The sequence below is a fragment of the Bison bison genome, unplaced genomic scaffold (genome assembly GCF_000754665.1).
Source record: "Bison bison bison isolate TAMUID 2011002044 unplaced genomic scaffold, Bison_UMD1.0 scf7180017864263, whole genome shotgun sequence".
Classification (NCBI taxonomy): domain Eukaryota; kingdom Metazoa; phylum Chordata; class Mammalia; order Artiodactyla; family Bovidae; genus Bison; species Bison bison.
In genome coordinates this window covers 5,051,346-5,066,186 of record NW_011494835.1, presented here as the reverse complement: position 1 = coordinate 5,066,186, position 14,841 = coordinate 5,051,346, and the positions used below count along the sequence as shown (strand labels likewise).

At 38.5% G+C, this 14,841-nt stretch overlaps 1 protein-coding gene across 2 annotated transcripts in view; it reads left to right on the top strand.

The window, feature by feature from the left end:
- The window catches only part of BANK1 (B-cell scaffold protein with ankyrin repeats 1), a 319,221-nt gene that overhangs the window by 91,463 nt on the left and 212,917 nt on the right, over positions 1–14,841 (top strand). For both annotated transcript variants that reach the window (XM_010848288.1, XM_010848289.1), the window contains one exon: positions 7,193–7,331. In XM_010848288.1, coding sequence (XP_010846590.1) covers positions 7,193–7,331 — 139 coding nt within the window. The remainder of the gene's footprint in view (positions 1–7,192; positions 7,332–14,841) is intronic.

The window sequence follows — 14,841 nt, the reverse complement described above, 5'->3', positions numbered from 1 at the left end:
GGGTTGCTCCTGGCAACTGCTGAGTAGAAGCCAGGGATGCTACTAAAAACCCCATAGTGCACAGGGTGTTCTCCACAGCAGTGACTTCTCTGGTCCCAAAATGTCAGTAGTGTCAAGGTTAAATCCTGCGCCAGAGGACAGAAAATACATTCATGCCTCTCAGTAATAGATCACCTTCAAATCCCCCTAGGAATGGCATTCAAGGAGGCAGTGCTCTTCTTCAGAGCCTTGTCTGCAGTCTGGGCAGTTCTGTGATCACTTGTTAGAGCTGTGCTATGCTGTGCTAAGTTGCTTCAGTTGTGTCCGACTCTTTGCCACCCCATGGACTGTAGCCCGCCAGGCCCCTCTGTCCATGGAATTCTCCAGGCAAGAATATTGGAGTGGGTTGCCACAAGAACACTGGAGTGGGAAGGGGATCTTCCCTGCCCACGGATTAAACCCACTTCTCTTACATCTCCTGCATTGGCAGGAGGCTTCTTTACCACTCATGCTACCTGGGAAGCCCTACTTGTTAGAGAAACATCATCTCTAAGCAGTAATCCAGTCACTGGATAATTTTTTAATGGATTTGACCTGAAGCTTTAAGAGGGATCCTTTGAGTGTTTTCCTCAATGGCCCGTTCAGAAATACTGTGGTTTGCTCTAAATGCCTCCTGCCTCTCCTGGAGCCCCAATCATGGGTCAGTAATGGCCTCTCTATTGCTTCTTCCATCTTAAAGAGCAGCTAAGAGGAGCTTATTTTTATCTTATCTTATCTGTGTAGGCAGGACTTCAATATGGCATTCCCTTCCTTTTGGTAGAATCTGCTACAATCTCAGCTTTCCTCCACCCCTAACCTCTTACTTCCTTTCATATAGTTATATATATTTCTTTATGTTTATGTTATTCTTCCATAGCTATTGTTCAGATGAGACTGGTTACTTGTTGATTTTTGAGCAAATTTAGTTCTTAAACTTATAGTATCATGACAAAAAAACCTTTTAATGGGCTTTATCAGCAATTATAGCTATATTAATTTCATTGACTTGTTTTTCTGAGTCCTAGAACATGGCACATCCGCTGGTAAAGACCTTCATTTTATTTGACCTTCACTGATGTATATGTCTGTGTCTGTAACCATAATATGAGTCTCCAAACTCAAATCTGTTCAGATCACAGATTATATAACCAGTGAATCTAGAGAAACTCAGAGAATATATGAAGGAGTGTGACTCTTAGCAGGGCCCATGGGGAAGCTACAAAAACCTCTGAGATTAGCAGCTTTCTGTTCACTCCTTGGCACTGAACACAGTTTAAAACAATTCACAGAAACTTAACAGCACTGCCCACTTATTTCTGACATCAAGTCACACATTAGATCTTGATAACCAACCTTAACTTAAAGTCAGGTCCTATAAGAAACATAATAGTAAAAGCAGCAAAAGATTATTGTGTGTGTCACTGCCTAAAATGTCTATGTTGTGAACATTACCCCTTCAGTGCTAAGGTTTTACAATGACAAAAATGTGTTTTTTTCCCTTTAACCAAGTGTTTCTCAAATTAGGCAGCATATAGGGATGATTAGGGGAGGTTTTACAAAGTAAAAATGCCTGAATCCTACTGTTAGAGATTCAGATGTAAATAGTCTGAGTTTTGGCCTGGATATTGGGAGTTTTAAAAGCTTCCCAGGTGATTCTCCAAGGTGAGAATTAGCAGCCAAATTTGGAACCATTGCCATGACCTAATCCTTGCTCTGTCGTCACAGGTCAGGTCAGGGTCAGCTTTAGGGACTTGCACAGTGCTGGCTTAATAAGGCCCATGCCTGTGCAACTGTGCTTGCAGAGCTAGTTCCTATTATGAATATATGAAAAGAACCATTAATCTGGTTGCACAAGTCAAAGTAAGCTGATATGATCCATGAGGATCAAAATCCTTTGTTACCTGTGCTTAATGATTCATTAAAGTCTAGAAGGGCACCCACCCTGACAATCTAGAAACTCCACTACCAATGTGTTGTACTGCAGACAAAGATCCAGCCCTTTTGGTGAGGTCTCACGGTTTGTTTACAATGCAGCAAATCTAGAGAGTTTGGTAGTGATTATTATTATAACTCTTTCTCAATTTGAATGCTCAGAGCCAGATAAAAGGTAAACAAAGAAGTTAGATTGAGAGCAAAATAGCATCTTCTGATAAAACTGAATTTATGACCATTTGAGTGTCCTAATATTTCCTCCATTGAATTAAATATGTCCATGTAATTGTAGCTTTAATTAAGATGTCCATAATAATTAAGGCTTCCCCAATGACTCAGACAATTAAGAATCTGCCTGCAATGCAGGAGCCTCAGGTTCAGTCCCTGGGTCTGAAAGATCCCCTGGAGAAGGGAATGGCAACCTGCTCTAGTATTCTTGCCTGGAGAATTCCATGGACAGAGGAGCCTGGTGAGCTACAGTCCCTGGGGCTGCAAAAAGTTAGACACGACTGAGGCAACTAACACTTCCACTCTTTTCACTTTCATAATAATTAAGAACAGGGCTGGACGGGTGCAGGCCTTCCCTCCTCAGCAGCCCTCTTTGAGCATGGAGATGCAAGAAGCAGATGAAGCTGTGAGTCCTGAGGGGAATAAGGAATAATGCTTGCTCAATGTAAAAAAAAAAAAAAAGTCATATTTTTATAGGCTTATTCCATCTCAATGTAAAAATACATATAGATTGCCTCTTTTCAATTTTTTTTAAAGATTCTTTTTGATTTGGACCATTTTTAAAGTCTTTATTAAATTTGTTACAGTATTGCTTGTATTTTTATTTTTTGGCTGCGAGTCACGTGGGATCCTAAGTCCCCAACTCACACCCCCTGCATTGGAAGGTGAAGTCTTAACCTGGAACCACCAGGGAGTTCCTCAGAGCACCTCTTATGTACTTAATTCTTATAAGATGCCAAAATGATATAAAAAATAAAAATACCTTCAGGGTGTTTAAAATCTGTCTGGGAAGCCTCAACACAGACATTAAAAACTTATTAAAAGGGCATGACTGAGAAAGGTTCAAATGAGGAGTACACGTGTGAAATGTTTTATGATCCCTTTGGAAGTTGTACGTGAAACCTGAGTTGGACCTTGGTGAAGAGGATAAGTATGAGATGGAGGGAGAGTAGGAACTCAAGAGCAGGCCAGCATTATGTGCAAATAGGAGTGGCTTCCTAATTAGCAGGGCCCAGTGTAAAATGAAAAGGTAGAGACCCCAGTTCTAATTATTAAGCATTTCAAGGTGTGATAGCAGAATATTAAAACAAGTGCAGGTTCTGTGCACCTTCAGAGATTACATGCCCTTGGAGCTTGTCCCAGTTACAAATGAGATGTCAGTCCCTCCTTGGGGGTGGTCAGTGTGCTTATCTTTTGTTTAGGCCTCTTCTCTGGAGATGGTTGAAAGGTGGGAGAGAATCTGGTGCATAAGAAGCAGCCCATGGAAGCACCCGGCTTCCCAGGTGGCGCCAGTGGTAAAGAACCCGCCTGCCAACGCAGGAGACTTAAGACATATGGGTTCGATCCCTGGGTCGGAAGATCCCATGGAGGAGGAAATGGCAGCCCACTGCAGTATTCTTGCTGGAGAACCCCATGGACAGAGGAGCCTGGCAGGCTACAGTCCATAGGATCGCAAAGAGTCGGATATGACAACAGCAACTTAGCGCAGCACGGCATGTGAGCACCAATGAATGAGGATGAGTTGCTGGCTGAATATACACCAGGAGAGGATGCTCGGGTTTACTAAATTTGGAAAGCGAGAGGTCAGAGTTTTACATGAAGGGATGAACAAATAGAAGAAAACACCAAAGAACTTTGAAGCTGGATTTGAGCTAGAGTGAAAATGGGAAGTCGTTAAAGCTGCAAAATAAGGAGACAGACATGAGCAAGTGAGGGACTAAGGAACTGCCTTGGAAGTGTGGTCTCTGAAGAGGAAGTGGCAGGCGTGAGGACCGGAAGGAGCTCCAGTTACTGACCTCAGACTCAGATGAAGTAGAGCATGAGGAGGCATAGGCAGAGAAAGAAGCATTTCCCTGAGGCCGGATGTGTGAAGCCAGAGCAGTAGGTGGACTCATGGGATCTTTTCTCAAAGTGCAATTTAACTGATATAGAGAAATTTAGTTCAGAATATCCTGTAGACAAATACTTGGGAGCACTAGACTCTGCTGGAAAAATGCCAGAGGTGGATGTGTGTCAGCTGAAATGATTTTTTTTAACATCAACATATTTGTAAAAAACCCCGTAGTACAGAGCCTTAAAAATGTAAATTTTATTGGTGGGTGATTTATGCTTAGGGAAATAATTTTTAAATAAGAGAACTTTGAAATTAATGACTTTTGGGTAAACACAGTTTTATAAGAGCATATAAATTGGATTCCTGTTTATTTTGTGAAAGACTGAAATTCAGTTTGACTTTGAAGAAAGCCTTTGAAAGGTGATATCTGAGATAATCATAAAATATATTTAATTTTAGTTATTTTGAAGGTTAAAACAGCATCATGTAAACAGTAGTATAGAGTTTAATTTAAATAATTCTGATTGATTTTCAGAATGTAAATCTTTGTATTTATTACTCTAGTCTTAAAATAGAAATATAATAGCCTTCCATATTGGTTTTTGAGGTATGTGTGTGTGTGTGTGTGTTTTGGTTAGGATTAAAGGAAATGGCTTTATATAAAAAGTGATTAGCCCTCAGTCAGTCCTGTCTAACTCTTTGTGATTTCATGGACTGTAGCCCACTAGGCTCCTCTGTCCCTGGAATTTGCCAGGCAAGAATACTGGAGTGGGGTGTTGTTTTCTCCTCCAGGGAATCTTCCTGATCCAGGGATTGAACCCATATCTTTTACATCTCCTGAATTGGCAGGTGGATTCTTTACCACTGTTCCACCTGGAAAACCCAGTATAAAACAGATGCTCAAAAGATGTTTATCCCTTCCTTTTCTCTGTATTAAATCCAATCTTCTTATCCTCAGTTTTCTCTCAGGGTTTTTTTTTCAAATAGGGTTTTCAATAACCCCTTATATCTTTGTAGTTGTTGTTCAGTCGCTAAGTCACATCCAACTCTTTGCAACCCCCTGGACTGCATCACACCAGGCTTCTCTGTCCTTCACTGTCTCATGAAGTTTGTTCAAACTCATATCCATTGAGTCTGTGATGCCATCCAACAATCTCATCCTCTGTCATCCCCTTCTCTTCCTGTCCTAAATCTTTCCCTCATCAGGGTCTTTTCCAATGAGTCAGCTCTTCCCATCAGGTGGCCGAAGTATTGGCACTTCAACTTCAGCATCAATCCTTCCAATGAATATTCAGGGTTGGTTTCCTTTAGGATTGACTGGTTTGATCTCCTTGCTATCCAAGGGAGTCTCAAGAGTCTTATCCAGCACCACAGTTCATAAACATCAATTCTTCAGCACTCAGCTTTCTTTATGGTCCAACTCTCACATCCATTCATGACTATTGGAAAAATCATAGCTTTGACTATATATGGACCTTTGTCAGCAAAGTGATGGCTCTGCTTTTTAATACACTGGCTAGGTTTGTCATAGCTTTTCTTCCAAGTAGCAAGCATCTTTTAATTTCATGGCTGCAGTCACTCTCTGCAGTGATTTTGGAGCCCAAGAAAATAAAATCTGTCAGTTTCCATTTCTTCCCCATCTATCTGCCATGAAGTGATGGGACTGGATGCTATGATCTTAGTTTTCTGAATGTTGAATTTTAAGCCAGATATTTCACTCTCCTCTTTTATTTTCAGCTTTTTGCCATTAGTGTGGTAGCATCTGCATATCTGAGATTGTTGATATTTCTCTTGGAAATCTTCATTCCAGCTTCTGTTTCATCCAGTCCAGCATTGCATATGATGTATTCTGCATAGAAGTTAAATCAGCAGGGTAACGATATACAGCCTTGACACACTCCTTTCCCAATTTTGAACCAGTCATTCCATGTCTGGTTCTAACTGTTTCTTCTTGACCTGCATACAGGTTTCTCTGGAAGCGGGCAAGGTAGTCTGATATTCCCATCACTTTAAGAATTCCCCACAGTTTGTTGTGATCCACACAGTCAATGTTTTTAATACAGACAATGAAGCAGAAATATATATATTTTTTCTAGAATTCTATTGCTTTTTCTATTATCCAACAGATGTTGGCAATTTGAATCTTATATACATAGATTTGGGCTTCCCTAGCTTTTCCACCTTAATAAAATCTTGAAACTTTTAGATTTATAACCTCTAGTCAACCAAACAGCCTTCACTGGTATTCATCGTAAAGAGTAACAAAAGAATCCCTTATTGGTAAGATGAACAATACACTTGACACTTGAACAATAGGGGTTTCGAATTGCATGGGTCCACTTATACATGGATTTTTCTCAGTAGTAAATACCCCAGTACAACATGATCTGCAGTTGGTTGAATCAGGATACTGCTGTTGCAGAGGGTGTACTATTAATCTTATATGGATTTTCCATGGTGCAGAGGGCCAGTAGATGCTCCTAAAAGTTATGTTGTTCAAGGGTCAACTGTATTAGACATCTAAACCAATTAATCATATTTAAAGTATAAGAGATCTTAAAGCTAAACATGTTCGATCCTCTTATTTATAGATAAATACACCAAGTCCTAGAAAGGTGAAGGAAAGGGATTTGGGGGAAAAAAAGAATTTTTTTAGCAATTGAATTACATTCCCTGCAGGTCTGTGAAGTGATGCTCATCACCTTCACAAAGAACCTCTCACACAGGGATGAGGTGAAAGGAAAAGGGAGCAGCTATGAACTCAGTCGATTCATTTGCAAAATATGGTGCTGGGGGAAAATAAATATTCAATAGACATAAGTTGATAAACTTAAAATCTTGTGAGACTCATCTTTACATATTTCATTTATGAATATGGCTGAAACTGTGGACACGATGGTGGTGGTGGCTTTAAGTTGTCTCCTACATTTGCAACCCCATGGACAGTAGCCCATCATGCTCCTCTGTCTATGGGATTTCCCAGGCAAGAATACTGAGGTGGATTGCCATTTCCTCCTTCAAGGGATCTGTCCCACCAAGAGATAGAACCCAGGTATCCTGCTTGGGAGACGAGTTCTTTACACTAATTACCATGTTGGACCTTTATCACTAATAAGTGTATTTGGTTGGTTAATGAAAACTTTTCAAATGTCTAATTGAGTTATATTTTTCATTGTATAGAATCCTGGTGAAATATTTATTATTTTGAGAGATGAAGTAACCAGTGATGCTGTGGAGGTTGAATTTACATCAAATAGTAAATGCATTAGAACACAGCCAGCCCTCTGGAATAAAAGTGTCTGGAGTATGAAAGCTTTAGGTAAGAAATTTTTTTGTGCTTTAATAAATATAAAACATCATTCTGAGTTTCTTTCAATAAATTTCTGGTAAATGGTTTCACTTCTCTACAGAAACTAATATTGTTCTGCAGGTGTTTCCTGTGTTTAGCTTTCACACATCCAAGGCTGTTATTATTAATCTGAGTTTGCCAAAGCACGAATGTGTAAATTATGAGATATTAGCCTATGTACCATGTGGTGAAATGACAGGCAGTAATATCATGTACTTTCAACTGTGTCAGCAAAGAGCACTTTAAATGTTAGCTATTAAATTAGGGAACTAAAATCATTCGCTTTATTGTAACAGAATGAGCAAACATTTGGATTTTCATTTGTAATTTTCTTCTTTTTTTGTTTTTTGTTTCTGCCATGCCCCTGAGTATGTTTTTGCTTGTTTGGAAAGCATAGTTCTTTTTCCCTATTTTATCATCTTGGTACCATATCTATATACAATCTTCCCTCTTTTCCTTTTAAAAATTATGAACCTAACCATTTATTATCCAAGTTTGCTTCAACATGATAAATCGTATCAGATTTAAAATTGCAGGTGAAATATACAGACTTGTCTTGATAATTGTACTAAAATCAAAATCTAATATATTAATTTCTGAATGTTTTGATATAAATGTAGGACTTGCTGGTTTTTTAATTTATGGTGTCCTTTTACAATCAGAGAATAAAACTTTATAAATGTTAATTTAAGTATTTTAAAGTACAAAGATATTCAATCTTATTATGAATTCAGAAATGTAGTAAAAAATTAAAGAGTATGTCAAACGCATCCAGAGCTTTTTTGTTTTCTTTTTAGAATATAATTCTAGTGAAATCCATTTACAGAGCATTTACAAATCTTTTCTGTTGTGTTGTGTAAAGTATGTGTCCCTTCTGTGGATATCCTCACACAGCTTAGATCAGAGTTGGATTATAGAAAGGGAAGACTCTATGCGAAGCATTTATAAACATCTTAGACACTGCTTCCTGTCATGGACAAGGACATGCAGAAGTGAAATGAGAAAGAATTCTGTTTCTTTTGCTTTTCTTCCAAAGCCTCTTACTTCCTTATGTCACATTTTTTAAATGATTTAATGAACAGTAATTTATAATTAGTTTAGAAGTTAAACTAAATCTAGTTAGACTAAAATCACTACAGAAATATCAGTATTGCAAATTAAGAAGTACTGAGGTAATACTTCCCAAATACCAAATCAAAATGTCAAATAAAATTATTCACATTAAGATTTTATGTTCAGTTTACCTAGTAGCTAAGAGCAGTGAAAAGAATAAAATGTCAAATTTCAGATGTTTTTCAGAAAAATAGAAAACTGTTATTCCATAATTTCCAAGATATATGAGACTATAATATTATCTATGTGATTGAACAACTAATTTATAGTAAAAATAAGTAAACTATTATTTACCAGGTATGCTAATTAAACCTCTCCAACTCTTTTTTTTCAACGAGTGTATTCTGTACATTAATGATAGATTTTCTTATAAAATGTTGCCTGTTATGTAACAATATATAGGATAGTTCCATGAATAAGTATGGGACTATGGATGGGACATGGTTCAGCAGAAATGGCCTCAGAGTCTTACTTTCTCTGCCTCGTGGTACTGTTTCTTAAAAAATTTGAACCCTAGCAAGAACTACATTTTACGTTATGATGCAATATGTATGCATGAATACATAATGAAAACAAAGGTTTTAAAAGCGATACTTAGACTAATGGTTTCAGCCATTACACCTAAAGACCTTGAAAGTTGCCACTCCCATTCTTACAACAAGAAAAAACTGAACAAACTGAAAATCAGTGACTTTTCTTGAACTCCGAGAACTGAAGTTGGAGGGCAAACAACCATTACATGTGGAGAGAAAGGTAAATCGAGAGTGATATCTAAGATCTGCTTCCCTGGAACGGAAGTCTCTGGAGCCATAAACTGGTAAGAACACCTAAACGGTAATTCTCGTGAATTGCTGAAGGCTAAGTGTGAACTAGCTTGAAAGTAACAAACCCCTGGAGGCTGCCATCTTATGTGTGCTGTGTGCTCAGTCGTGTCCGACTCTTTGTGACCCCGGGGACCGTAGCCCACCAGGCTTCTCTGTCCATGGGATTTTCAAGGCAAAAATACTGGAGTGGGCTTCCATTCCCATCTCCAGGGGATCTTCCCAACCCAGGGATCAAACCTGAGTCTCCTGAGTCTCCTGCATTGACAGGTGAATGGATTCTTTACCACTGAGTTGTCTTATGAGGCACCTATAATTTTGTGGAATTTATCTCCAGGAATCCCATCAGATTCACACAGTGAAGATCTGAGAAAGTTCTGGAAGATTCTGCTGGGTCAGAGGAAGCATAATCAGGGGGAAATACTCTCCATGTGTTCTCCGTAACGAAGGTCTACTTTTCAGGGGGAAACACTTTACCAGAGTCTCATCCTACCTGAGGAAGGGAGCCCCCTCTAGCCTTTCTGCCTCATTTAAGTGGGGGAGAAAGAAAGCTATGGCATGGCAAAAATGCTAGTGGAGGTCACAGCAAAAGACACAGGCCCACTAAAGACTGAGAATCATAAGATTAAAGTGCTCCCCTCCGCCCAACCTGACGATTACCACAGCGGTGTAATGACCGTGAGTTACATCTTGAAAGAATGCAAGATGCAGTGTCTTTCTGAGGAACAGTACTTAGGGAAGCACCAGATCAAGAGAGAAGACAAGGACAAGAGAGGAAGTCGAAAATTTTGGTACTGACAGCTACAGTGAACAGTAGATACAGTCTAACTCCTAGATAGATTACTCTCACTACACCCTTACCTATTTTACTTCTTATACCCCAAACAAATAACCCTGGTGGCTCAGTCAGTAAAAAATCTGCCTGCAGTATGGTAGACCCAGATTCAATCCCTGGGTTGGGAAGATCCCCTAGAGAAGGAAATGTCAACCAACTGCAGTATTCTTGCCTGAGGAATCCCATGGTCAGAGAAGCCTGGTAGGCTACAGTCCATAGGGTCACAAGGAGTTGGACACAACTGAGAGACTTCACTTTCACTTTTCACCCCAAACAACATACTGCTTTTAGACAAGAAATTACAAGACATGCCAGAAAGCAAGGACAAAATAGTCCAGAGTGATAAAATGCACATCAGACCAGACAAGTGTGACACAAATGTTGGAATTATCAGACAGGAAATTTTATACAACTATGATTAATATGTTATGGGTTGTAATGGAAAAGTAGACAACATGCAAGAACATATGGGTACTGTAAGTAGAGAGAAACATATTTTTTCTTTTCATTTTTTTCACTGTTATTCAGAACCTCCTAAATTCATGTCATGATGAACTGCTGCTGCTGCTGCTAAGTCACTTCAGTCGTGTCCGACTCTGTGCGACCCCATAGACAGCAGCCCACCAGGCTCCTCCGTCCCTGGGATTCTCCAGGCAAGAACACTGGAGTGGGTTGCCATTTCCTTCTCCAATGCATGAAAGTGAAAAAATAAAGTGAAGTCGCTCAGTCGTGTCCGACTCCTAGCGACCCAATGGACTGTAGCCCACCAGGCCACTCCATCCATGATGAACTAGTGGGTCACAAACCATAGTTGGAGAAACTGTTTTGCAGCTGCACCAGCCAATATGGTAGCCATCGGCCACATCTGGTTATTTAAACTTTATTATAATTAAATAAAGTTTAGAATTCAGTTGCACTAAGCATATTTCAGGTGCTTCATTGGAACATATCCATCATCTCAGGAAGTTTGATTGGACAGCACTGACTATACACTGGAGTTCCCTTTTCTCTACACCAGCTGCAGAGTAAGAGGGGGTACCCAGTGTGCTCTTGCAGGCTAGCTATCTGTGCAGAATCTGCAGTGAAGTTAAGGAAATACTTAACTGGTGGCCAAAAGAGCTGTTTTTATTCTGTATTGAGCCATTTACTGGGCAACTTTAGATAAGTCTCTTGATCTTTCTGCGCTTAGTTTTCTTACGGATAAAATAACTTCTGTACTTGTATTTTAAGTACTCATGTACAGAATGTTTGGAGATAACGGAGATAATATATGAGACACCACTGAGACATCCAGCTGAGGAACAACGTATCAGTCTCTCCCTCTAGCAAATCTCATAAACTTGAGTGGCTTTAAAACTTCCTTCTCTTCCTTTTGGGAGAGAATTGAAGTATCTTTCTCTATAAATACTGTACTCCTCATATTGCCCACTCCCTCCTCCTGTGTTCACATCCCTTGATATAAAATTTGTCCCCGTTCACTCTTGGGCAACCATGCTCAGGAGCACTCCCGGTTCTGAATATCTCACGTATAATTCCTGTACCTACTGATGACTTCCAGGGCAGGAAACGATCTCAATTGGTACCTCATACCATCTAATACTAGTCTAAACATATTTAAAGTTTAAAATTTTTTTTGTTCTGCTTCTTTGAATACCAAATTAAAATGGAGGATCTAACCTTGAAGTGGAAACATACCAGGGATGCTTCTCTACTCTCAGGGTTCTTTTGAAGAATACTGATGTTTCAAATTCAGGAGATGACCTCTCTCTGTTGGTCTCTTTCCACCTAGAAAAAGTGCTCATGTGACTTCACTTTCTAAAATGCACACCTTCCTAATGATGTCCACAGATTCATCTCTGACAGGTACTGTTTTGTGTTACAGGAATTCGAAGCTTCTATAGTCCTCTTTTGCCAAAACTTATAAAAATACATGTGAAGGCTTTAATGAAAAATAAAATAATTTTAACTCAGAAAGAAGAAAGTATTCCTCTGGTACCTGCATCTCAGGCAGAAAATTATTTTACACAGCAGGGGGACAATCAATTAAAAGTTGAAAGGAATGTAAAATGTATCCACAAAGAGACAGAATTTCTTGATTAATTAAGAAGCTGTGTTCTGGATAATGTAAATGATAATTTCATATTTCATTTAAAAAACAAGGAAATACTTTAGGATGTGCTAAGTATGCTGAACATACTTAGAAAAGTAACAACTGTTAAGAAATTATTCTAAATATCATAATTCAGGTTTTAAACATGTATTAAATTGGTAGTAATTTTTAGGTGTGACTAAGATTTTGAAGCCACCAATATTTATTTAATAATAATTTCCAGTCAACAGTGTTACGTTTATTTCTGTTCCTATAGAAGCTTTATGTGGGTTGATTCAAAGTTTACTATGTTGTAAAGTGCTAAATTTGGTTAATAAAGGAACACAACTTCTCAGACAAAGGAAAACAGAAAGCAAAAAGCAATTAAGTTAATGGATTTGTGAAATATATATATTTTATGGAAATAGTGAATATAGTTCTGATATTCAGAAATACCTTTGGATTATATTTCCCATAAATTAGTTCGTTCCTCCCCTGGAAAGATATGTGTGTGTGTGTGTGTGTGTGTGTGTGTGTATGTGTGTGTGTGACTTAGTAGTGTCTGACTTCTTGTGACTCCTTGGACAGTAGCCCACCAGGCTCCTCCATCCATGGAATTCTCCAGGCCAGAATACTGGAGTGGGTAGCCTTTCCCTTCTCCAGGGGATCTTCCTGACCCAGGGATCAAACTTGGGTCTCCCGCATTGCAGGCAGAATCTTTACCATCTGAGCCACTAGGGAAGCCCCACCTGGAAGGGTAGACCACTTAAATAGTGGAGACAGAGATGGTTGTCAGAGATTCTTGAATGGCCTAGAACTTGATATTTAAAATTTAAATACAGTTCGTTTTTAACCATTGCTCCTCTGTAAGTATATTTTATTATGTATCTATGTCTGATGGAGGTAGGGAGTTCCATCTTTTCCTTCCATAATACATCCTTTTTCATCTGCATAACTGACCCTCATATGCTTCCTTAGTTTGGTGATCTTGACCTGCATTTGTGTGTAATTCTGGTGTTAAATGTCACTTGCCTACTTTGTCTAGATAGTAAACAACAGAACTCACTTTCCCTCTCTTCTGTTGAGTCTTTAAATTAATTGGTTTTTATTTTTACTGAATAGTTATACAATGTAGACATCATAGTGACCACAGAGTACTGGTCAGGAAAAAGCCAATTCAATTAATATGTTACTAAGGAGGGTCTTTGTACCAGAGGAAGCCATAAAAGTTCTTTCTGATTTATCAGTGGAAACAGTAATTAGGTCTTGATTGAATAAATTCAATAAAATTTATTGAAAATTCAATATTGATTGACATTTAATAGATATGAAAGTCTATACAGCAAAAGCAGCACTTCAAATGGCATCACTTTGGAGGATTTCTCTAAAATCAACATCATGATCAATTGATCTAATGGTAAAATTTTGAGTCAACTAATGACTCAAGACATCAGGAATATATCAGTTTATTCTCATGTTAAATTCTAAAGAAATTAGAGTATTTTAAATATCCTATACTAAGCAATATTCTTACCATGTATCCTTCATGATTTATCATCTGACTTTTCAGAAGGTTAACATCCCATTGTAAAACTCCTGATTTGTTTACTGATAAACAAAACCAATATTTGCTTTCAAAATCGTCTTTGTGAAATCTACTGAAATTGATTTCATTTCACTCCAATAACTCTAGAACCACTTAACTATATACACACACATCTGTAACTGATAAGGTATACTTTACTGCTTCCAGTTTTTGAGATTTCTGTTAGATTCTCTATTGGATGAATACTTATTTTTGTAAGGGAGAACTTTTCTACATTTTTTTTTAATAATGTAGTTTAAATGTCTGGTCAAGCAATATGAGAAGAGGAACTTCAGCTTCTTGATCTAGTTAAATCTAAGATTGCTATTTTGGCTTCAAATTTCCCTAAGCAATATTGTGAGAGGTCCTGTAGCCTCTTCAGGAGATAAAGTAAAACTCATGCTTAAATATCCGCTGGATCATTGAAAAAGCAAGAGAATTCCAGAAAAACATCTATTTCTGCTTTATTGACTATGCCAGCCAAAGCCTTTGACTGTGTGGATCACAATAAACTGTGGAAAATACTGAAAGAGATGGGAATACCAGACCACCTGAGCTGCCTCTTGAGAAATTTGTATGCAGGTCAGGAAGCAACAGTTAGAACTGGACATGGAACAACAGACTGGTTCCAAATAGGGAAAGGAGTATGTCAAGGCTGTATATTGTCACCCTGCTTATTTAACTTATATGCAGAGTACATCATGAGAAACGCTGGGCTGGAAGAAACACAAGCTGGAATCAAGATTGCCGGGAGAAATATCAATCACCTCAGGTATGCAGATGACACCACCCTTATGGCAGAAAGTGGGGAGGAACTAAAAAGGCTCTTGATGAAAGTGAAAGAGGAGAGTGAAAAAGTTGGCTTAAAGCTCAACATTTCAGAAAACAAAGATCATGGCCACTGGTCCCATCACTTCACGGCAAATAGATAGGGAAACAGTGGAAACAGTGTCAGACTTTATCTTTTTTGGGCTCCAAAATCACTTCAGATGGTGATTACAGCCATGAAATTAAAAGACACTTACTCCTTGGAAGGA